Source organism: Castor canadensis, chromosome 10, assembly GCF_047511655.1.
Source record: "Castor canadensis chromosome 10, mCasCan1.hap1v2, whole genome shotgun sequence".
In the NCBI taxonomy this organism is placed as follows: Eukaryota; Metazoa; Chordata; class Mammalia; order Rodentia; family Castoridae; genus Castor; species Castor canadensis.
Genome location: NC_133395.1, coordinates 58,122,647 through 58,146,035, shown reverse-complemented (window position 1 = coordinate 58,146,035; position 23,389 = coordinate 58,122,647). Strand labels below are relative to the sequence as shown.

The following is a 23,389-nucleotide window of genomic DNA, read 5'->3' as shown; positions in this document are numbered from 1 at the left end:
CAGATCTGTATCTAGTCTGGCTTCTTTTACCTCTTCATTGTGTGAGCTTTGTAAATGAGTTACACTTTCTAAGTCCAATTTTCATAGTTCTATGTGGGGGTAATAGCTACCCTTGTACTGTTTGGGGTAATTAACAGAAATAAGGTGTGTAATGCACCTAGCTGAATTCTTGGTGGCTCTGTATATGGTGGTGGTTCTTATTACTGTGCTAAATAAGAGGTTCCTTTTCTAAGCACTGTAAACTAAAGTGGAAAGTTTTCCTACATGTTCAGAGATTTTTATATACTACAGCTTTTCTTAACCAGTGATTTTATGTCTTTGTGACATTTTTAGTGTAGCCTTTTTCACAGAGGGTTCCATAAGAGAAATAATCTTTATAGAAAACAAGTTGCTACTTTCTCAGTTCTGAGAATGATATATCTAGTTACTACTAAAAAAAAAAAAAGTGAATTCTCTATATAAAATGGCGGCATCAGGAATTGTTTTCTGAACCTCATGCAGCAAGGACTACTATATCTGACTACTTGAAAAGTGATTTGAAGTTTTTAAATTCGTAATAACAAAAGTTATTTTCCCCTTTTTCTTAATGGGGGTGAATGATATTTAAAAGAAATACATTAATGTAGCAATTTGTTAATAATCCAAAATAGAACTGTTGCCCATATCAAGTGTTTTCCAGACTTTTATTTTAAAGGTTTTATGTTTTTTTTTTGGTGGTACTGGGGTTTGAACTCTGGGTCTTGTGCTTGCTAGGTCGGTGCCCTACCACTTGAGCCATGGCCCCAGCACTTAAAGATTATTTTAGATGGGCATAATGCCCTGAAGACCATCTGTCCCATTCTCTGTTCCATATGGGACTGAAAACTATCTCCTTAGAATGAATGGAATTAATCAGCTTGTTTAAATTAAGATAATGAGTCAGTATCTTTTTTTTTTACTTTTCAAAGATTCATTGAACTGGATTTTGAAATTGAGTGTAAAATTTCAAAACTAGTGTTTTCATACTACTAGTACTTTTAAGTGGAAAAAATTCTAGAGCCCAGGATTTTTGGAGAATTCTTTTTGTTAGTATGTATCTTCGAGGTTGGTAGTACATTTTTGTTTCTTAAGGAATGAGAAATTCAGAAGAGAGACAATTTTGTTGACTCCAACTTTTTTTTTTTAAGCCTTATTAAAATAAATCTGCCCATTTGTGGATTTACTATAGATGATTGACCAAGTGTGGTAAAAACAAAAAGGAAATTTTCAAAAGCAAAAATTTTAAATTCCCATATTTGCATGACACAGCTCAGTTGATGTGAAGAAGCTCTCAGTCCGTCCCTTGTTGTCATCAGGTGTGTTTAAATCATTGTGTGATTTGCTGTTTCCTTGCCCTTAATTTTGTGAAAATACACCTTCTAAAAAAGAAAGCTAAAAGTTAATGTGCTTAATTAAAGTGATAAAGTGACAGTTTTAACTTTGTCGAAAGGTAGTGTGTCTTTAGTGGAAGTTGGACAGCATTATGGGAAAATGGAATCAAGCATCTGCTGTACAATACTGAAGTCTGTGCATTCTGTGCTTTGTGGTTTTTCCTCAGTGATGGTTTCCTTGGAACAAGTGGATACCAAGGGACTACTGTACTGACTTAGAGAACTAGTGTTCATTGAAACACACATTGGGAAATGTGTGAGTCATGTGGTCAAGTGATGACGGCCCTCAACTGGAGCCCATCGATACATTTCTCCCACCATAACATTCCTTTTCTATTTGCCACCCTGTTTTCTATAAGTGTACAGTTCATATTAGGAATAAAAGTGTAGTTACTGTCATGTGAGTGTGTACGAAGTGGATATCTGGCAGGTGTTTAGGGACGTGTTTGGGAAGAAGAGCACTGAAGTACTGGCAGGCTCATTTAATTGGTCCTGTCTTTGTAAATGGCTTGCAGTTGTGGATAGTATCTTCCCAAGGGAAATCCGTAAATAGGTTAGGACTGGTTAATATTGTAAACGTTGAAATTGCCAAATAGAACATTTTACTAACTTTATGTTCTGGCTTTTTTTTTTTTTTTAATTAAGAGTTAAATCTCAGTTTGTTTAATCAGAGGAGCCAGTTTGTTTTATGTATCCATTTCCCACGTATGCTTATTTGAGAAATAGAATACAAGAAAAGTACAAAAACAGAAAAGATGCTACATTTTGAGGAGAAACATTGAAGTCTCTGGGGGCCTAAAAGAGTCATTGAAGAGGTGATAAAGAAGATTATTGGAGTTGTTTCTAAAGATACACTGCCAAATTATGGAAGGAAGTTTTGGCTCTTTTGGAAATGCCTTTTAAGATGGGCCACCATAAACTACAGGAAGTCACAGTCTTTAAAGTACTAGCTTAAACTGGGTGCTGGTGGCTCATGCCTATAAATCCTAACTACTTGGGAAACTGAGATCAGGAGGATCATGGTTTGAAGCCAACCTGGGCAAATACTTTTGAGAGACTCCTGTCTCCAAAATAACTAGGACAAAATGGACTGGAGGCGTGTCTCAAGCAGTAGAGGATCTGCTTTGCAAGTGAGAAAGCCCTGAGTTCAAACCCCATTCTTAAAAAAAAAAAAAAAAAAAAGTACTAGCTGAGTTCAGATTTTTATGGAAAATGGAAAGGAACTTTTTCTCTAGTTAGAAATACCATAATCTGGTATTGCTTCTGAATAATGTAATCAGTGACTTAACCAAAACCAGTGAAGGAAGATATATTAGCTTCATCTCTTCTTGGAGGTGTATCTACATATGAAGATCTCTGACTTGGTAAGCAAAGAACATGAGTTGGCACTTTTAAGGGCTTAAACCAAGATCTTCTGTGGCTTTTACAAACTTTTGCTGATAGCTAATACAATGTGAACTAAACTCCACATCTCCTACATTGCATCATATCTCCTACATTGTTAGTTTGTTGGTGGTGATGTTTGTTTTTGTTTTTCCCCTTTACACCTTTTCACAATTTTTGTTTTGGCAGTGTTTTCCTCTCCATATGTAGATTGTGGCTATCAAAATTTTTTTCCTAAAATGTTTGAAAAATAAAAATAGCTGTGAAAGTTGTGAATAGTAAGATACCAGGATTTAAATCTAGGATATCAGGTAGGACATTTTTAGTTTTTTGGGTTCATAGTTTGATTATACTTTATAAATCTACTACTTGATAAGTAGGTGACAGACACAGACTTTCTTAGTTTCTCATAGCTTGCTGGTGTGGCTCTTAAGGTTCAGGTGCCCTCTCTCCGAGTCTGATGCATGCTACTCACATCATGAGTTTCCTTTTTTGTCACCTCAGGTTCAGTGCCATAGTGTAGATTAAAGGATTTACTTGTAAAGTAGATACGTATTTTTTTTTAAACTTACTTTATTGATAAAGCACCAAGTGGAAAACATCCTTTTCTTGTTCAAAAATTGGGTGCTAGTATCTTTGATTTTTTTCTTTTTGTTAGTCTCAAACTGAGATGAGGAATGGAATGACCTCTTTTTGATCTTTATATACAGAATAACTTTAATAGATAGATTACAAGCTATCTATAAACTGTATTTAATATATATTAAAATTTAGGTCAATTGTACATATGGAAAAATCATCTTTTAAAAATGTTTTTGGTGGTACTGGGGTTTAAACTCAGGGCCACGCACTTGTTAGGCAGATATTCTACCACTGGAACCATGCTTCCCTGCCAGAATATCATTTATTCTGTAACAAACTACAAAAACTATTCTCTGAGTAGCAGAATTTGAGCTCCGAATCCAGTTTGTTATTGCCAGGTTATTATTTTAGTCATGTTTATAATAGAAATGATGACTTAATAAAAAGCTCACTAAACTCTTTGTAACATTCTCATACATTTAAAAGACAAATCTTCTGTCACTCTCATTCTCTCTCTAGAGAAAAATCTTTACTATTACTTTTAACTATAAAAAAGGAGCCTAATCCTTATAATTGTAAACATTTAAACTATAAATCTTAGTTAGAGAAAACCCTTTCTGTGTCTTGCTTTTTTTGCAGATACCTAAAAGGGGAGAGTCTTCTGATTAATGCTCCAACACAATTTTAGGTACAGGCTTTTTAGGTTCAATAGAAACATCTGTTCCTGGATTATTTATTGATCTTGAGTTGTTCAGTTCTGCTACATTTTATCTTCAAGTTTTATTGCCATGTCAGACTTTCATAGGTTGATAGAACTGGCAAAACAAATTAACTGTCAACTAATCTATGTTTCACTGATATTGAAGGAAAGGGTTTCAGAATTCTTATAAGAGAATATGTTTATTCTAGCATTTTATCATACACTATTTCGAAAAAGGTACCTAATTGTTAATAAAATATGATTTGGAAAGGTGTATGTTAATTATAACTCAGGGTCCTGGTGGGTGTTTTTTTTTTTTTTTTTTTTTTTTTTGAGATAGGGTCTCTCTAAGTAGATCAGACTGACCTTGAATTTGCAGTGTAGCCCAGGCTGGCCTCCAACTTGGAATCCTCCTGCTTCAGCCTCCCAAGTGCTAGGAATGCAAGTGTGTGCTACCATGCCCACCTGGTTCTGAATTTTCTACTCTTCACTTTATTAGATGTGTGATCTTCGGTGAGTTACTTAACTATTTTGTGTCTTAGTTTCCTTATCAATGAAGTTATGCTGCTGCTGATAGTATCACATATGTTATAGGGCTGAGTGAGTTGGCATATATAAAACATACAATCTATTTGTCATGTACCAAGCTCTTAAGTACCTGTGTGTGTGTGTGTGTGTGTGTGTGTATACACACACATGTATAAAGTTACAAATATTTACTTGTGAGCAACTCTATAAGAGAAGATAAGTTATTTGGGAGTTTTATCTCTTGAATTTTAGTAAAAAAATTTTCTAGCACTATACTCTTCCTATGGAAACTCACAAAGAAAAATGAGCAGAAAGTTTTTCTTTTGAGGACAGGGTCTTGCCATGTGCCTAGATGGCATCAGATTTGTGATTGTTGTGCCTCAGACTCCCAAGTGTTGGAATTATAGGTGTGTACTACCATGCCTAGCTTGTCTTCCATTTTTAATAAAAATTAATGCATGATAATGTAAATTGGATAGACCTTTCACTTTTGAATTCAGTTGTTCCTTTATATGCTTGCTGTAGTCTAGAGTTAATTTCTACGCTTGCTATTTAAAATAAACATTTGTTTTTTCTATTTGTAGATTTTTGATGTCATGTAATTTCTTCGAAAGTTCTGTATAGAGATCTGTTTAGCAAGAAAAAGGGAAAAAAGCCCTATTTTCAATGATAATTGTCTGATGTTAGCACAAAATAGGACATAATGCCATCATTCCCATTAGGATTAATTTTTACAGGAATACTGTATAAAACTTTTCATCTGAATGAATAAGATATAGATTCATACATTTTTTTTAAACTTCCCAATGGATATTCCATTAGTGTGGAAAGTGATCAGGACCTTTTGTTCTATTTTTAATTTTAGCTTTATTTGGAAATAACCAAATAAACCAAAACTTTGCAAAAAAATAGTACACAGTCTTCTCATAAGATATCACTCAGCTTTCTTTAATGTTCATATCTTATACACTCATACTATCAGTGTAGAAATCAGGGAAGTTAATACTGCTGTATGAACTTTTTCTTTTAAATTTTGACATTGTCAACTAAATGACCTTTTTCTGGTCTGGGATTAAATCTGTGATTTCATTGTACTTAATTGTCATGTTTCCTGAGCCTCTTTCATTCTTTTTTTTGCTTTTTGTGACCTTGAAACTTTTGAAGAGTCCCAACCCAGGTAGGTTGACCTCAGTTTTTGTTCTCCTGATGTTTTCCTCTGTGATCATGTTTTCTCATTATTACTTTAAGAATATGCATTTTTGGCAAGAATACTACAGAAGTGATGATATGTCCTTATAAGTACATTATATTGGGGGTAGATGTCATCAATTTGTCCCTCTACTGGTGTTTTCATGTTGATCATTTAGGTAAGGAAGTATCTGCCAGGTTTCTAAACAGATTGCTGTTTTTCTCTTCCTAACTTGTGAAGGGAGATATTTTGAGACATTGTAAATATTCTGCTTCTCATTCTGTACTTCCCTTAATTTTAGCATCCACTGATGATTTTTGCTTGACCAGAACTTTTTAAATTTAATTTTAGATTCTTTGTTGTCAATCATTTTTCTTGTCATAAATGGATAAAGATATTTAAAAAATTAATGCAAAGCCAGCCTAATTCATAAAACATAAATGTATTTCTTACTATATAATCTTTTATTTTCACTTTTTCCGAGTGCATTCAGGTGTATAGCACAGGTCAAGATCTTAGAATAAAAAATACAGTAGAGGGCTGGGAATATAGCAAGCACAGAACTCTTAAGTTCAAACAATATTGCACATATATGATGTTTTCACTTAAAATAACTTATGTACTTCAAACTATGCTGTCTATCCTAAGAAAAGCCAAATATTTCATAGTGAGAAAATAAACAAAGATGATCATAGAAAGGTGAAAGCTAACAAATACACTAACTAAGAACATATTTGTTAGAGTAATTTAGACATGTTCTTGAAATTAGTTTCACTAATTTCTTTTTTGTTAAGTATACAACCCTTTTTCATTCAAAGGGCTCAGAGACAAATGTAAGCATTTTTTGTGGTTAATCTTGATTTTGAGTTTGCTTATTTAGCATTTTTCAGTAACCTATGTTATTTATGCAGATAGATTTGTATGATTGCTTTTATCTTCTATAGTGGATTAACCGCTTTAAAAATAAATTGTATTCTGGATTGTTCTTTTTCATCTATTTTACTTCATCTTATCCTGTAGTCAATGGGACTTGAACACATGAAGGCATGCATGCGTGAGCTATCCATTGCTTGTTGTTTTTAAAAGCTGATATTTGAATCTTAATGGGGTAACTTTTAAGCAGTATATTTTCTGAAAGAATGAAAAAATATATAATGGAATTTTGTTAGTGAACTCTTAACAATTCTGTACGTGCTTGCTTTGGCAGCATGTACACTACAATTGGAGCGATATGGATAAGATAAGCCTGGCCCCTAAGTAAGGATGACACGTAGATTTATAAAGCATTCCATAAAAAGCAGAAAACATTCTACATGTTAGATTTTTCCATTTTCATTACAACTTCTCTTAGGAACTGCTTTCCTTGATTGCTTATCTTCAGACACAGTCATGCAATCCCCTAAGTTACAGGTTATTATCTCTTTTTTTTGCCAACATCTATCCCATATGACAATACAAGATTTGTGATTAAAAATTTTCCCTCCAGAGTCAAGTAATTCTAATTAAGTAATTTAAGTTGTATTTTGTGTAGAGGCAAGATCTCTCACTTTTTGAAATTGAAAATTTGAATTTGAGTGCTCTGGCAATAATATGGTTTGTTTTCTTATCTCTGAAAAAGAACATTATGTATTAGCCACTTGAGAAAATTCTCATTTTTCTGCTTGTGTCTTGATCAGTAGAGTTCAGTTGTAAAATGTTTACTGGATTATCTATTTAGTGTGCCAACCACTTTTCCAGGGGCTGGAGATACGAAGACTCTGCTTTACAAAAGATGTTCTTTTCTTCTTATTGCCAGCTGGGACTGTTTTGGACACTTAGAGGAATTTGTGAGAAATTCCTTTTCTTTACACAAATGCCTAAGAACCAATAAGAATGATTGATAAATGGTCTGTGTAGAGTTGTGTCCATTTTCATTGCTTAAAAAATTTGGCATAGCTTTCCCTTTTTCTTTGATATTAGAAATGTTTAATAAGCCATATATACACATTTAATCATTTAGTATTGAGATCAAATATTGCACATAGTCTACTTTGATACTCATCTCAGAAGAATTTCTCAGTGGTATTTATATAATAGTGTTATTATTTCTTACTTGAATGTAACTAGATTTCCAGTAAGAAGCTTTAAAAATTTAAGTAGTTACAGAAAATGTTAAAAGGATTTTATTGATGTGCTGGTGGATTAACAGAACTGTTAACACCACTCGAGGTGGCCTCTACGCCTTGCTGCTTATTAGGTTTTGTTTGAAATTACTCTTCAGTGGTTGAAATGTTAGTTCTGCAGTGGGATGCTTATTTTTCCCTCTTAAAATACCAGAAGAAGAATGCTGTAAGAATTAGGTAAGGTCCTACTGTATCATTCTTATGAGCCTCCATCAAAGATACTCTCACAAAAGCTGCTCTTGTTTGAATACCAACCTCATTTTGAAAGTGCCTGTGCATTTTTTTTGTGTAAGTGGTACATAATCAAATCCAGAGTCTTGATAAAATTTTAACTCTCGTAGTGAGAAGTATGAGAGCTCCTAAATGATTTCAAAATATTTTTTATTGGCAAAATCTGTATGCTTATTCATTCCTGAGTATGAGTATGTTGAAATTTTGCTATTTTGAAAAGAATACAGGAATTATATTCTGAAAGTGATCTGACTTAGAAGTTTATAAATGGATCTGTTTATCTAGCCAACTCTCATTTAACTTGCCCTGTAACTTAAGCTAAGGACATTTGTTTTAAGTCTAAGGTAGTTTGTATTTTTAATATGCATTCTGTGGGATGTGATAGGGGTTTGGAGGTGTTTAACTTCAAGCTTCTGCAGAAAGAGAAGTTGTAAATTTAGGCTGATGTTAATCTGAGCAATATATGATTTCTTAGCTGATTTTTGCTTTCAACATGAAGCATGCTTGTAAACAAACATAAAAATAAATTACTAGATGTATTTCGCATTTCAAAATGGACCTTACGCTTTTTTGCTTCTATTTTCACCTCTGTTCCTTCTGTATTGTGATTGAGAATTGGAGGAAAGCTGGGAAATTTGGAAAATAATCGTTTATAATTTCTGATTAGATTTTTAACTATCTTGATCACTATAAGTTTTACTTAAATTTCATTAATTTAGAATTGTTAAGTAATTCCTATGGTATATATTGAAATTTTACCATTCATGAAAACGAATGGTTTGGGCTGGGATGTACCTCAGTGGTAGAGCGCTTGCGAAGTATGCGTGAAGCCTTGGGGTCAATCCCAGCACCAGAAAAGGCCAAAAAAAAAAAAGAATGGTTTGTCAAGAAAATTAATTAGAGGGCTGGTAGAGTGGCTCAAGCAGTAAGAGCAACTGCCTAGCAAGGGTAAAGTCCTGAGTTTAAGCCCCAGTACTGCAAAAACAAACAAACAAACAAACAAAAAAAGAAAGAAAAATGGATTTGAAAAGACTAGCGAATGATTGTGTAATAGTTTTTAATGCATTTTTGTAACTCCTGCTTGCACTGTATAAGTATAATGCAAATGTATTAAAGATACCTTTGTGTACTAATTTTAAACTTTCTCATCTGCTAAAGATCTCTTAAGAACTCCAGCTATGGAATACTTTGCTAATCTTATTTTTTTTTTTTGATTGTTAATGCTATCTAATTAGAGTGCATTTGTTTGAGATAGTGTTCAAATCTTTTTTTATAATTTGTGCATCTTACCTTTCATCACTCCTCACCTACCTCCTCAATGTGATAATACTATAAAACAACCTTCTAAAATCCCACTGGCCTAAAAATACAATATCCTCAAAAAATCAAGGACTTCAGAATTTAAAATATGTTGGAACTTCAAATGAAAAATATAGGTGCCGCTTTGGCTCATGAAGCATTTTTGTAGTTATTTGATACCTCTTTCCTAGATTGCAATTTGACCTCCTTGACTTGTTTCAGATTTCTTATAATTTTTGGAAATTATAGATTGGTTGGTTAAATTCACAGGTTTTCTTTACTTAGGCCAACTGTTTTCATTTGTACAGAGTTGGATATGTTCCTAAGCAGAAGGGTTAGCTCACTCTTTTCATCTTTAGGATTTTAAAAAAGTTTAGTCTAAATGTTGTGAGGTAATGGAATAACTATTCCTTTTCAGCTTTGGGTATGTTTCCAAACTGGCTGCCAGAGCCATGAGGAAGTGAAGGCATTAAAACACTAACTTTGATTGGTTGCCACCTTAGTGCTGAGACTATAACCTTTGGTTGATTGATAGAGAACAAGAGAGCACAATCCTCGTTCCACTAACAGGTAAGGAAATCTGTGATGACCAGTTGGTGTGAGAGGGAGATTATTTGGTATCATTTTTTTCTTAATTTATTTCAAAATATAACACGTCCCAGAAATAGGACACTATAGCTGACTGTAATTATAGAGTAAGGATGCAGTACCTTTATATTTAGAGTAAGGTGTAAAATTTACTAGGGATGTATATCATTATGTACCACAAAGTGTAATTATATATAGATCCATTTTCCTGAGGCAACACTGTTAAAAATTTATCCTATAATCCCTGTGACTTTAAATACATATCTGCCTCTCTTACTCTCTCAGCTTTTCCTTGATCACATGCTATGTGCTTTGAACTTCCTTCTCTCCGTTTACCTTATTCCTGTAATAAAGCTAACTATTTTCCAGTGTCTTTCCCATCATCTATTGTTTGGTATATCTTACTGCTTTAATTTCTACATTGTAGCTGTTAATGATTATTCTTAGTTCATCTTGACCCAAAATGAAATGATCATGCATTTTAAAAAGATTTTAAATCTATGTTACCTATGTCCACTATTCTGCCCTCCCAGTTTCAAAGATGAATGCTTGAAGAATAACATTTTTCAGTGACAGTATTGATAGCTTTGACAAAATGCAAGCTTAGCCTTGTATTGCTATGATATTGGCCTGTAGTATGATTAATTCTTTAAATTACTGAAGACTTGAAAACTGATTAATTCAGCTTCTTAGACATTCCCAAAGTTTAGTACTATTCCTGTTAATGCTTGATTATTCTGTTTCTACTTTTCAATTCATCATCTTCTCTTTGAAAGAAGAATTAACTGGGACTCCTTTGATATATCTGTGGTTGAGTGCTTTTTCCTCTCCCTTTAAGACTACTGTGATCTTGTTTCCAGTCATAATTTATTATTTTTTGCTTCGGTCTTCCACTTGAAGTTGAGTTGGTTTATCAGAGTGTGTTATGGCTTAGACTAACACAGGCCCCTTCTTAATAGCTACTAAGGAATTAATCATTTGTGGTAACAGACTTCAAAAATTCAAATTAAGAAGGCACTTAAGAAAGTATGCCCAAAGATAGCTTCTTTTTGTTCTAAGGATAAGCCATTACAAACTCAAATGACCAGAGAATGTTATTTCTTAATAAGAAGTTTTTCTTAAATCTATATTCAGCTCTCTATTTCAGTGCTTCTCTCCTACCAGAGGTGCAAGGAGTGATCCTAGAACCACAGATACAGCCAAGACTACGGAGAGCTTTTGACGTCAGGGGTCCACTTTCTCCACTGAACCCTTGGAGGCAGAATATCCAGCTTCTGGAGAGAGTGGGAAGGATAATAAACAAGTGGGTGCTTTCCATTATTTACTTGGGTTTGTTTATAGGTTGGAGTGTCCTTCCATTCCCATTTTATTCTGTTGTAAACTCCTTGGGTTCATATATGAACCAGGTGGGGCTGCAATCTGTTTTCTGAGAGTACTAACTAGTGCCCATTCAAAAAAAGTTTTTATTTAATTTTCTCTCCAGATAATTAAAGCAGTGGATGATTTGGGGCACATGATTTGGTGAATGCCTGTGTAGTCCACAGGAATTTAAGAAAGGAAATATTTACCCATTTTGGCTTTTATGGTAATAGTGGACTTCTAAGTGTTTTTTTATATTCCAGTAAGAGTTCTATATTTCATCTTTGGGCAAGCTGGACATCTGAAATCTTTTAATTTATAAAGTCAAATGTCCAGATGTTATCCTACCCTGTTAGTGAGAACTTTTTGGTCTTTTTCCTACCTCAAATGTTAGGCCTTCATTTTAGATCTATTTTGGTTTTACTGTCAAATCTATAGGCTTCATTCTTTAATAAAATATATGTGAATGAGTATAAGTTTCAGGATATAATATCCCTGAAAGCTATATATACTCAAAAGTGGTTTTCTAGTCCCTATTTGTGACAAAAGAGCCTTTGCCAGATTTTCCCTGTGGCATTAAGATGGTTTTCTCTTAGTTTCTTTGATGCCAAGGGTAGGATTTGATTCCAGGAAGTTCTTATCATCTACAATGGGTAGAATGTGAACTTAGTGTCTTTGGCAAGTTTTCATTTTTCCTTGGTGGATTCCTTCTGTGACTCCAGGTATCTTGATAATGGGAGACTGGTTTATTTGTTCTCTTAATTGCCCAGATTTCTTTCAACTGGTTAAACATCATACTTCTTCAGCAAAAGGATTCTTCTAGCAGAACCTTCATGGATGATATCTGTCACACATGCCAGCACCTGCAGTTTGGAAGGCAGTGGTGAATGGATCCATGCAATATATCTAGAAGACACAAGGATGAGCGAGCCACCTGATCTTGTTATTTATAAACTTTTTAAGATTTACTCTGGTTACTCTTGGTCTGAAAATGGAAAGGCTCAAATAATGAAATTATCTTTTACATGGCCATGAAAATACCCTTTCTATTGAGAAGACTGAAAAAATAGAGGAAGCTTGAGAGACACCTTTCTTTTAAAGCAGCTCTCTGTATCTGTTTCACTTAAAAGATCTGTGAGACTGAAAAATCACCTTAGTAAAGTAGGCAAACTTTTTGGTTGTTTGTTTTTAAGTGGAATAGGAAATCTAAAAACTTGATGAAACTTTTTTTTTTGGTGTTATCTGATGATACAAGGGACTAAATAAAGGATGAATTTCTTAGTTATTCCAGTTACTTTCATTTTAGGGCATACTCTTTTAGCTCATCTTTTGCTGGTCTTGAGCCTTAATATTTGTCAAATTAACAAAGATTGTAGTATAGCAGTTAAAGAGCTGTCTTTAAGATGAAAATAGTTTGGTCTGTCCTCTAATATAATAGATACTTACTAAACTTGAGGTGGTATTTTGTACTGAAGGCATACTAAAATTTAAGTGATACCATCACAGGGCAGTAGTTTAAAGAGCAAAGGCAATTTGTAGTATTAGAATAAGCTTATAAGTGTGAATAGTGTTGAAAAATAGTTACCCAAATTGTAAGTTACTTGATAGAAGTAGTTATCAGAATGTTCATTTTTTGGGTATCAACTGGTCAGTCAAAAGCTATTAAAAGAAAATTTTAGAAGTTATATGGTGCTGCCAGTTTATTTTGGCAAAATTTTAAGAGAAATTCTCCAGTCGCTAATACAGAAGCAACTAAAATATTTTAAGAATCTCAAAGGTTTTAGAAGCCACATTTGCTAAACTATAACCTGGCCTTTACTCTTTCCTGGCTATGATGTTTTTTTCCTCATTAATTACAAATAAATTTTCATAAATGTAGTACTTCAAAGTAAGTTTAAAAGATCAATTTGAACTAAAATTTCCCCCAGAGAGCTCTGAATTCCCACAAATAATAACAGCTCCTGACTTTTTTTGTTAAATGTTAATAAGATAGTTTACAAACATAGATAAACTAAGAACAACTATCCAACACTTTAGAAAGAACTTAGGGAATTAAAAGTGAGAGTTGTTCAGAAATTTAAGTTAGTTGAGTTCTTTAAAGCACAGTACAAATTTTGTGGCCTGTGAGATTATTAGCTTTTTGTTTTAGCCTTAAGATGAAAGTGATTTAATCTCTTAATCTCATGCTTTAATTAAATTTTTAGCTCTGTTCCTTAAAGTGTGCAAAAGAAATGTAAGTGCATTTCTATTTACGTCATGCCACTACAAGCTATTTAAAAGTGAAAACTTTTTGTATATTAATGTGAACTGATTTGTTGATTTAAGCTTATTTTGATGCGTTTTCCTTTCAGATTTAAAAAAAAAAAAACTTCGTGTCATAATATGCAGTCCTATATTTTTCAGTGTTTATTTTATACGTATTAATATAAGCTAATTTTTTTCTAGAATGATTGTGTAATATTTGTATTATGTGATCACTTGAAAACTAATAAATATTTTCTCCATGAAAAAATGCACTTACTGATAAATGGCTTATTTCTGTTTCAGGAGTAGAAAGTGAAAACTGCAAGAGTATTTTTAAGTGTATTTCAGTTTTATGTGTCTTCCTCTTAAGTATTTGTGGATACCTTTTCTATTGTTCTGTACATTATAATTTTTTGTTTTAGAAAGAGAACCTTTAATTGATCATAAGACTCTTTTGAGTCAGTCTTGTAAATGTCAGGAATAATATTTGGCCAAATTTTTTAAGGTTAGATTGATTGAAATATATCCCCTTACAAACTAGCATAGACAGTCCCTCTACTCTCAAAAACGAAATAATAATGGCTTATTGGAGAACTACCCAATTCTTGGTTGTTCGCAAGAAAAATGGTTTATATCTTAATGTTCCAGTTGAACATTAGAACTGCAGAAACAGAAATCTTGACTTCAGGGTCTCTTCCTTCTGCCCTTATCAATATAGCACAAAAAGGTAAAATTTGTTTGTAGTCATTCTTATGATTTGAATTGGGTAAACATAATCGAAGCCACTAGAACAATTTACCCTTTCTATGCAGAATCTCTAGATGCCAAGAGGATTTTCTGTTGGATTTGAAGAAAAGATATATAAGAAGTGGACTTCCAGACTTTAAAATAGACATTAAGATGGGGTCCTAGGAGAGAGATAAAAATTGAGTTAATAATAATCTGTCACTTAAAATGAAATAATTTGGCTCAAAGAAATTACACTCTGAAAGAAATGAAAATTACAATTTGGAGTTGCTACAATATTGGGGACAAGGGAGAGAAAACCTAAATTTGTGACTTTGTTAATCTGGTAAGTTTGGAAAAGATGAGTTAAAGTTTCTATGGACAAAATTTTTATTTGTAGAATTACAGCCATTAAAAGGTTTATAGATACAATATTAGTGGAAGGCTATATTTTATGTGAATGTAATATATAAAAGCCTTTCCTATGTGTGTGTAAATGGTGGGGCAGAGGTGGGAGATAAAAAATATCCTAAGTCAGAAACTTCAAAAGAATTACAAAGATAATGGTAAAATGAAAGTTTTAATTAAGTTTTCTTACACGGACTCTTCCTACACTGTCAGTAGCCTTCAAAATAAAATATTATAGAATGTTGAACTTGGCCTACCATTGTATCTTCAAGGTGTATAAGAACGTAAGCTTATGGTCTCACCATCATTGATTGGATTATCTATAGTATAAAAAATCTGTTTTGATCTGAGGAAACAAAGATTGGGGTTTTTGAGGGGATGGGGGGAAGAATTTCTTTTTTGTAACTTCTGTTTAAAATGGTCACAATCCAGATGATTACAGAGTACTGACTTTATAGCTTACTATGAATATGTGCACCGATCTTATTTTTCTTTGCTATATTAGGAAACAGTTGAGCAGAATGTTGGTGCTTAGATATACTAAGCAAGTTATTTTTAATTCATTTGTTTCCTATTAAAAAGATTTCATATTAATTTAGTCCTAAAATATGAATAATTCATGTTTCAAAAATAAGCACATAGGTGCTCTGGAGGTTCCCCTGTCCTCCTCACTAATATGTATACCTAAGATAATTAGGTTACTGCAGTAAAAACGTTAGGGAACTTTAAAGTACGCATCGGAGGTTTCAGAAATTTTGATCAGAGGGATCACTGCTCAAGAGGTAAGGTATGGTATAGGTAGAAAAATATTCATACTGTTCGATGTGATGTCTAATATAAAAGTAAACTACAACAGATATCCTTGCATTTTCATAGAGGTGTAGAATTAGGAAAATAATTTTACTTAAAACTCTTAAAGCATACAGAAATGGACAAACAACAAATCTGTTTTTGGATGAGTTTGGAATACATTTAAAAACCTGTCCATAGACACAGCACTATTTGTATGTTGGTAATCTTCGATTTTATAAGGCATTTTCTACTTCTGCTTAGCGCTGATGACCCATATTTGACTTTGGGGGGGTGGGGCTTTTGTTTGTTTTTTTGAAATGGTTCCCCTGTGTTGCTCAGGGTGGCCTCAAACTTATGATCCTCCTGCCTCAGCCTCCCTAGTGTCTGGGATTCCAGGCGTACGCCACCATACCTGGTCTTTAGTGTTTCTTAACCCCTGAGTGTTACAAAAAGTATTGCCCTTTGCATGGAAAGTTGAGAAAATATTTGATTAGATTATTGCCTGGCTTTGTTTTGGCTTTGTCTGCCTTGTTTTTTATTCAATGATACCTAACACTTAGAAAACAGCTGCTTGACTAATTTTATTTCGGTTTGAGAAATTAAGGAATTTTATAAAACATGGCAATTTGGGAATCCTTTATTCCCAAGGTTAAAAAATAATGACCAGTATGTAAAAAAAATCATTCTGAGGAGAAAGTTCCAGTATTACTCTTTAAGGAATATAAGTATGTTCAAACAATTACATGTTTTATAAAAATTAAGGAAATAGCAATATTGAATATGGATGAGATAGGAAAACATTAGTATTTTCCCTTAAATACTAGTAGTCAGTCAATGAGTGGTATCATAGAAAACACTAATTTTACATCATGTTTGAGTTCTTATTACAAGAACACACCTCATAGACATTTGGCTTCTTAATTAGCTATTGATTCCACTTTCTTCTTTATGTAAAACTAATAATTGTTGGTGTGAATTAGTCATACAATTCACCATTTTATGAGGTAGTTGGTTTCATATTCAGAATGATGTAATGGTAAGAAATTGATCCAGAACTTGCTCCTGTGCCTTTTTTGATTTGAAAGTTACCTTAGAAATTACCCAGTTTAGCAGTCTCAGTTTTACATACAAGATAATTGATATCTAGAAACACCATATTTTTGCTATCACAGTGTAGATAAATAATTGAAGACTTGTCTTCTGATTGTGAGCTAGGTACATAGGTACCTATGTACATAGTACATAGGTACTATGTTACCAGCTTTTACTGATCCTAGTTCTGGATGGCAGAGCGAATCTTACCTGTTTCAGGCATGAAAGTCTTCAAAGTTCCAAGCCCAAGTTTTCTTTTCTACAGATCAGGAATCCCCATGTTCTTATCCATGAAGCATGGTTTTGAGATCCTCTCTGAACAGAGTGTGTGACACTGAGCCGGTCAGACGTGCTTTACCTGGGCTGTTATAACTGACCTTGTGTTTGTCTGGAATTCTCATACCACTTTGTCCTTACCTATTTATCTAGTAAGGCGCTTTATTTTGTGCATGCTGAGATTCTCATAGAGACATTTAATACAGAGCTACACACATACTTTGTAAAAATTAGGGCAGTAATCTGTTTATGCAAAGAATATATAATGTGCGTAATTTAGTAAAAGAATAAAGCTGACTCAAGGTAGTAGCTAAGACCTAAGGAAAGCCAGCTACCCAAGTATAATCTCCGTTTAAGGTATTTTGGTTTATTTGCTTAATTCTAACATTTTATGTTAAATGACGTGTAATATAAAATCTTATTTCAAGTTGTCCTTGCAAATTTAAGGGTAACCAGGCTCGTTAGAGCCAAACTGTTCCGTGACTGGCCTGAGGAGTAAACTTGTGTTTAGTATCAATCAAAATTAGAAATGAAAAACAGTGCTCCAGTGGAAAAATCAGCAGCAGAAGATGATAAAGAAATAGCCCTGGAGGTTTGAGACTGCTTTAGTCTTATGTTGGATCTTCAAATATAGTTGCAACTCTCCGCCTTATTTCAGCATAGCAGTATTTTTATTACAAATTAAAATATTAACTCCCCCCCATACTAAAATGACCTCCAGAAAGACATGAGGTGTTCAATGGCTGGATGTACAAGGATACTAGTACTTCTGTTTCAGAAACAAGATAGTACAGTTGCTGTTTGGTATTCTCAGGGGACTGGTTACAGGACACTGCCCTACCCCTGCACCCCCATGCCACAATCCTCATATGCTCAATCTCTTATTATAAAATGACATAGCATCTTCATACAAGATCCACATCCTCCTATATGCCTAAAACCATCTCTAGATTACTTAGAATACAGTGTTAATGCTGTGTGTAAATGGTGGTTATATATCTTAGGGAGTAATGAAAGGGAAAAGTTTATTTAGTACAGATAGTTTTTACCCCCAGTTTTAAAAACATTTATTTTTGGTAGTACTGGGGGTTGAACTCATGTTTACTAGGCAGACATTTTATTACTTGAGCCTTTCTGCCAAGCCCCTCCCCCAATATTTTCAATCTGTAGTTGGTTGAATTATGGAGTCAGAACCGACGGATATGAAAGGCTTTACCTGAGTTAGGATTTTTAGGAAAGCAAGAAAAGAAACACCACTTCTGTGCACCTTTGCTAGGTGCTTTACATATATTTATCAATACTCAGCTAAGCTATGAGAATAGAGGCACTGAAGCTCAGATCACAGAACCTGCCCCAAAAGCATGCAGTTAGTAGGCAATGAAGACAGTGTTGGAAAGCAGGTCTGTTAATCTAAAGAATTCTATTATACCATTGATTGTCAAATATTTGTTGAAAGAATGTACATTCTCAGGAAAGCCTCACATTGAACCTCAGTATCTAAAGTAGATAAAAGGGTTGTTTTAATTAGTATGCATTAATAGGCTTTTTTTTTTTTTTAGAAAAAAATGTTTATAGGAAAACTAACCTTTCCCAGTTTTCGTTATTCTTGCCATCTTGTCTTACTGTAGTGCATTTGTTATAATTAGTGAACAAAATATTGATACATTATTAACTAGAGTGCATCCTTCACTCTGTGTTAGTTGCCAGGTACACATGAATTTACCATTAGCCTGTCATACAGAATAGTTCAGCTTCCCTAGAAATACCCTTAAATCCCCTCTTCATGTTTTTGGGTGTCATATGGTAAGCCTATGCTTAGGTCTTAACAGCGGTCTGCCAGGCTGTCTGCTGAAGTGCTGCTGTGTTTGCGTTCCCACCAGTAGCGAATGGGAGTTCTGTTGCTCCACACTCTGACCAGCATTTGGTGTTGTCAGTGTTTGATTATGGCTTCTCTAATAGGTACGTGGTAGTACCTCTTTGTTTTAATTGCAATTCCTTGATCTTGTGATGCTGAAACTTTTTTTTCATATATTTATTTTCCATCTGTTTTCTTTGGTGAGGTGTCTGCTCATGTCTTTTTGCCTGCTTTTTAAATCAGCGTATTTTCTTACTGTGGAGTTTTGAGTTCTCCATGTATTTTGAATACCAGTCCTTTATCAGATATGTGTTTGGCAAGTATCTCCTATTTTGTGGTTTGTCTTTGTTCTCTTTAACAGTGTCTTTTGCAAAAAAAAAATTTTAATGAAGTCCTTGTCAATTTTTTTAATGCATTATGAGTGTTTCTAAAAACTCATTGCCAAACCCAAGGTCACCTATACTTCCTGTAGTATCTTTTCCTTTCTTCTTCCTACCCCTTGTTTCCCCCTTCGTTGTCTTTCTGTCACAGTTTTATCTTTTATATATAGGTCTGTGAGCTACTTTGAGCTAATTTTTATAAAAGATGTAAGATGTAAGATTTGTGTTGTGTTGATTTTCTTTTGAGGGGAGGAAGACGAACTCAGAGTAGTGGTTAGTCTCGACTTTGTTCCTCTTTAGAATTGGGTTGGCTATTTTGGATCATTCGTTTTTCCCCATAGACTTTCAAATCTGTCTGCATCCACAAAATAATCTGGCTGAGATTTTGATTGAAATTGTAAGTGAATTTGGGGAGAATTGACACCTTAACAGTTAAGAGCCTTTCTATTCATAAAGATGAAATGTTTCTGCAGTTTTTAAGCCTTTAATTTTTCATCAGTGTCCATAGGTCTCATATGAAGTCAAAGATTTATGCCTAAAGTTTTTAATTTTGGTTTTTTCTTTTTCTTATTTTTTTCCTTTTCTCTCTCCTTTTTCCCTTTTCTTTTTTGTGAGACAGGATCTCCCTATGGAACTCAGGGTGGCCTCACTCAGGATCCTCCTGTATAAGCCTCCTGCGTGCTGTAATTACAGGGTGTACACCATCACACCTGGCCATTTTTGGGGTTTCAATGTAAATAGTGTTTTCTACCACTCTAATCTTGAAACCTCCCCACCCCCAGTATTGGGGACTGAACCCAGGACCTTGAGCATGTTAGACAAGTGCTCTACTACTTGAGCCACCTACTATAACCCTTTTGTTTTTGAGATAGGGTCTTGCTAACTTTCCCTGGGCTGGCCTCAAGAGAACAAACTTTGCCTCCCCAGAAGCTGGATTACAGGCCTGCACCACCATATCCTATAGTGGTGGTGTGTGTTCAATTTCAGTTTGTTATTCATTTGTTGGTGTACAGGAGAGCTGTTAACTTTTGTATGTTATTTTTATATCCTGCAATCTTGCTATAATAACTTAGCACCAGTAGTTTTCCTACCCCCTCCTTGGTTCCTAAGGATTTTCAACATAACACAGTCATAATTGTCTGTGAACAAAGACACTTTTATTTATTCCTTCTCAGACTTCATACCTTTCATTTCCTCTTATTGTGCTAGCTAGGACTTAACCATATGATGTTGAGTAAGTGGTGAGAGGACACACCTTGTTTCGTTCCCTGTATGGGCATCAAGTTTTTCACCAGTAAGAATGATGTTAACTGTAGGTTTTTTATACACTTTATTAGAATGAGGAAGTTCCTGTCAGTTCCTAGTTTGCTCAGAGTTCCCCTCCCTTCCTAGTTTTCTCAGATATTTTAAATCATGAATTGATGTTGAATCCTATCAAATGCCTTTTCTGCATTTGTTGATATGATTTTTCTTCTGTAGTCTGTTAATTCAGTTGATTATGTTCATTTCTGATTGTTGAACCAGACTTTCATATGTGGAGTAAATCTCATTTGGTCATAATCTATAAGAATTATTTTTATACATTGTTGGATTTCATTTGTGAATATTTTGTCAAGGATATTTGCTTCAGTGTTCATGAGATATAATTTGTAATTTCCTTTCTTGTATTATCTTTATCTGATTTTTAAGTATTGGTGAAATGCTGACCTCAAAGAATGAGTTAGGAATTTTTCCGTTTACATTTTTTTCAAGGGATTGTAGAGAATTGGTATCATTTCATTAAATTTTAGTTGAATTCACAAATGCATCCATCAGAGTCTAGTGCTTTCTGTCTGGGAAGGTAACTGAATACTGACTCAGTTTCTTCCATGGATACAGCCTGTTTAATTTATTAATTTTTTTTGGTGTGAGAGTGTTGGTAGGTTTTGTCATTCAAGGAGTTGGTTCATTTCATCTAAATTGTCAAATTTGTGTGGATAGAATTTCTCATAGTACTTAACTTTCTAATATCCATGGGATGAGAAGTTATGATTCTTCTTTCACTTGTGTTGTTAGTTTTTATGTTTCTTCTTTCCTTTTATCGATTAGCATGGCCAGGTGCTTTTTTGATGGAAGAAGTAGAATTTGGTTTTGTTGATTTTTTTTTTTTTTTTTTTTTTGTATTTTCCTGTTTTCAGTTTCATTGATTTCTGACCAAATTTTTTATTCTTTTTGCTTTCGGCTTATGTTGCTCTTCTGTTGTTTTCTAATATGGAAGTTTACATTATTGATTTTTTAGTGTGTTTTAATATATGCATTCAGTGCTGGTAAGTTCAGTTATGTTCTTACTGATTTTTTGCCTGCTAGATCTGTCAGTTACTGATAGATAGTTCAGTCTTACTATACTAGCTGATTTGTCTTCTATTTTTATCAGTTTTTGCTTCCTGTATTCTGATGTTCTTTTGTTAGGCACATACATATTATGGGTGGTTATGCCTTCTGGAGTATTTAGCTTTTTTATCATTACTTAATATTCCTCCTTATCCATTTCTTTTTACCCTGTTCTGAAGTCTGCTTTGTCTAAAATCACTTCAACTATTCCCACCTTCTTTTGATTAGTGTTGGGTATGGTATATCTGGCTCCTTCTACTTTTAATCTGTATTTGCTTTCATAGTTAAAGTGGATTTCTTGTAGATTACATGTACTTGGATTTTGTTTATTCGTCTCCCTTGACAGTCTCTATCTTGTAATTTGTATATTTAAACTGTTAAAGTTGAAAGTGATTACTGATATAGTTGGGTTAATAGCTATCTTGTCTATCTTTTTGGAAGGGAGTGATACTGGAATTTGAACTCAGGGCTTTATACTTGCTAAGCAAGTGCTCTACTACTTGAGCCACTCTACCAGCCCTGTTTTGTGTTGGGTGTGTTAGAGATAGGGTCTTGTGAACTATTTTCCCAGGCTGGCTTTGAACTGCAGTCCTCCTGGTCTCTGCCTCCTGAGTAGCTAGGATTACAGGCATGAGCCATTAGCATCTAGCTTATCTTGTTTACCTTGTGTCTGACTTATTACTTTACAGTATTCCCTCCTCCCCAGTGCTAGAATTGGAACCCAGGGTCTATACATGCTAGGCAAGCACTCTGCTGTTGAGCTACATTCTCAGTCACCCTTGCAGTTTTTTACAATTTCCTTCACCTTTTGTCTGATCTGTCTGGTATTAATTGAGCATGTTGTAATTCCATCTTATCTTTCCTCTTAGTATGTAGATACACTTTACAATTTGTGTTAGTCCTAGAATTTGCAGTATACATTGATGATGCATTCATCTTCTAGTAACACATGCTACCTCATGGGTAGGACAGGGACTTCATCACAGAGCACCTGCCATCCTTACAACATTCCAACTGTCACCTCACTTTTCTACAAACTATAGTCATCCATATTGTTGCTGTCATTTTTTATCACATTTATATGTTAGATTGACTAAGAATCTTAAAAATGATAGTTTTAGTTTTTCTCTCCTTTCTCCTTTATGTAATATATGACCTCATCATTTTCCTTCTCTCAGAGGAACTTAACTTTTATTTTTTTTAAGACAGGTCTATTAGTGAAAAATTCCTCTCCATTTTTGTCTGAGAAAGTTTTTTCTCTTAATTTTCAAGGATAATTTTGCTGCTAGATATAGAATTTACATTGTTATTTTCTTTTAGTACTTTAACTATTTCACTGCAGTCATCATGCTTGCATGTTTTCTGAAGAAATACCCAGTGTGGTTTGTATCCTTGTACCTCAGTAGGGAACATTCCCCTCTACCACCATCTATGGCTTCTTTTTAGACTTTGTTTTTCTGCTGTTTGAATATGATATCCCAAGTGTGGATTTTTGGTACTTATCCTGCCTTGTGTTCTGTGCTTCCTGTATCAGTACTAGCATGTCTGTCATAAGTGTTAGAAAACTTGTCAGTCATTATTTCTTCAAATATTGTTTGCTTCCTTTCTGTTTGGATTGCTATTTTGCATATATTCTACCTTTTAAAATTATCCCACAGTTGGGGTATTATGTCTCCCACCCCCCTTTTTTTTCCTTTTTAGTGTAGGAAGTTTCTGTTAACATGCATAATATTTAAGGTCACTGGTTCTCCGGACCTGAGAGCATATAAAATGCATTCTCATTTCTATTACTGTGTTTTTCTTTTCTGGCATTTCT

The 23,389-nt window shown here is 34.0% G+C and overlaps 1 protein-coding gene and 1 non-coding gene across 8 annotated transcripts in view; both read left to right on the top strand.

The window, feature by feature from the left end:
• Tsc22d1 (TSC22 domain family member 1) overlaps window positions 1-23,389 on the top strand; it is a 119,945-nt gene that overhangs the window by 19,868 nt on the left and 76,688 nt on the right. Inside the window, exons 2-3 of one of the 7 annotated variants that reach the window (XR_012436217.1) lie at window positions 11,206-11,374; window positions 12,201-12,376. The exons of 1 other annotated variant lie outside the window; for it this stretch is intronic. Coding sequence is in view for 2 of the 6 variants with exons in the window: in XM_074043351.1 (XP_073899452.1) it covers window positions 11,219-11,374; window positions 12,237-12,465 (385 nt within the window). In the remaining 4 variants the exon portion in view is untranslated. Of the gene's footprint in view, window positions 1-9,901; window positions 10,054-11,205; window positions 11,375-12,200 lie in introns of those variants that run through there. 5 more of the 7 variants (XR_012436218.1, XR_012436220.1, XR_012436219.1 and 2 more) reach the window with 5 other exon arrangements.
• Window positions 6,983-7,089, top strand: LOC141413157 (U6 spliceosomal RNA). Its single transcript, XR_012437975.1, has one exon. It is a non-coding gene; the product is annotated as a U6 spliceosomal RNA (small nuclear RNA).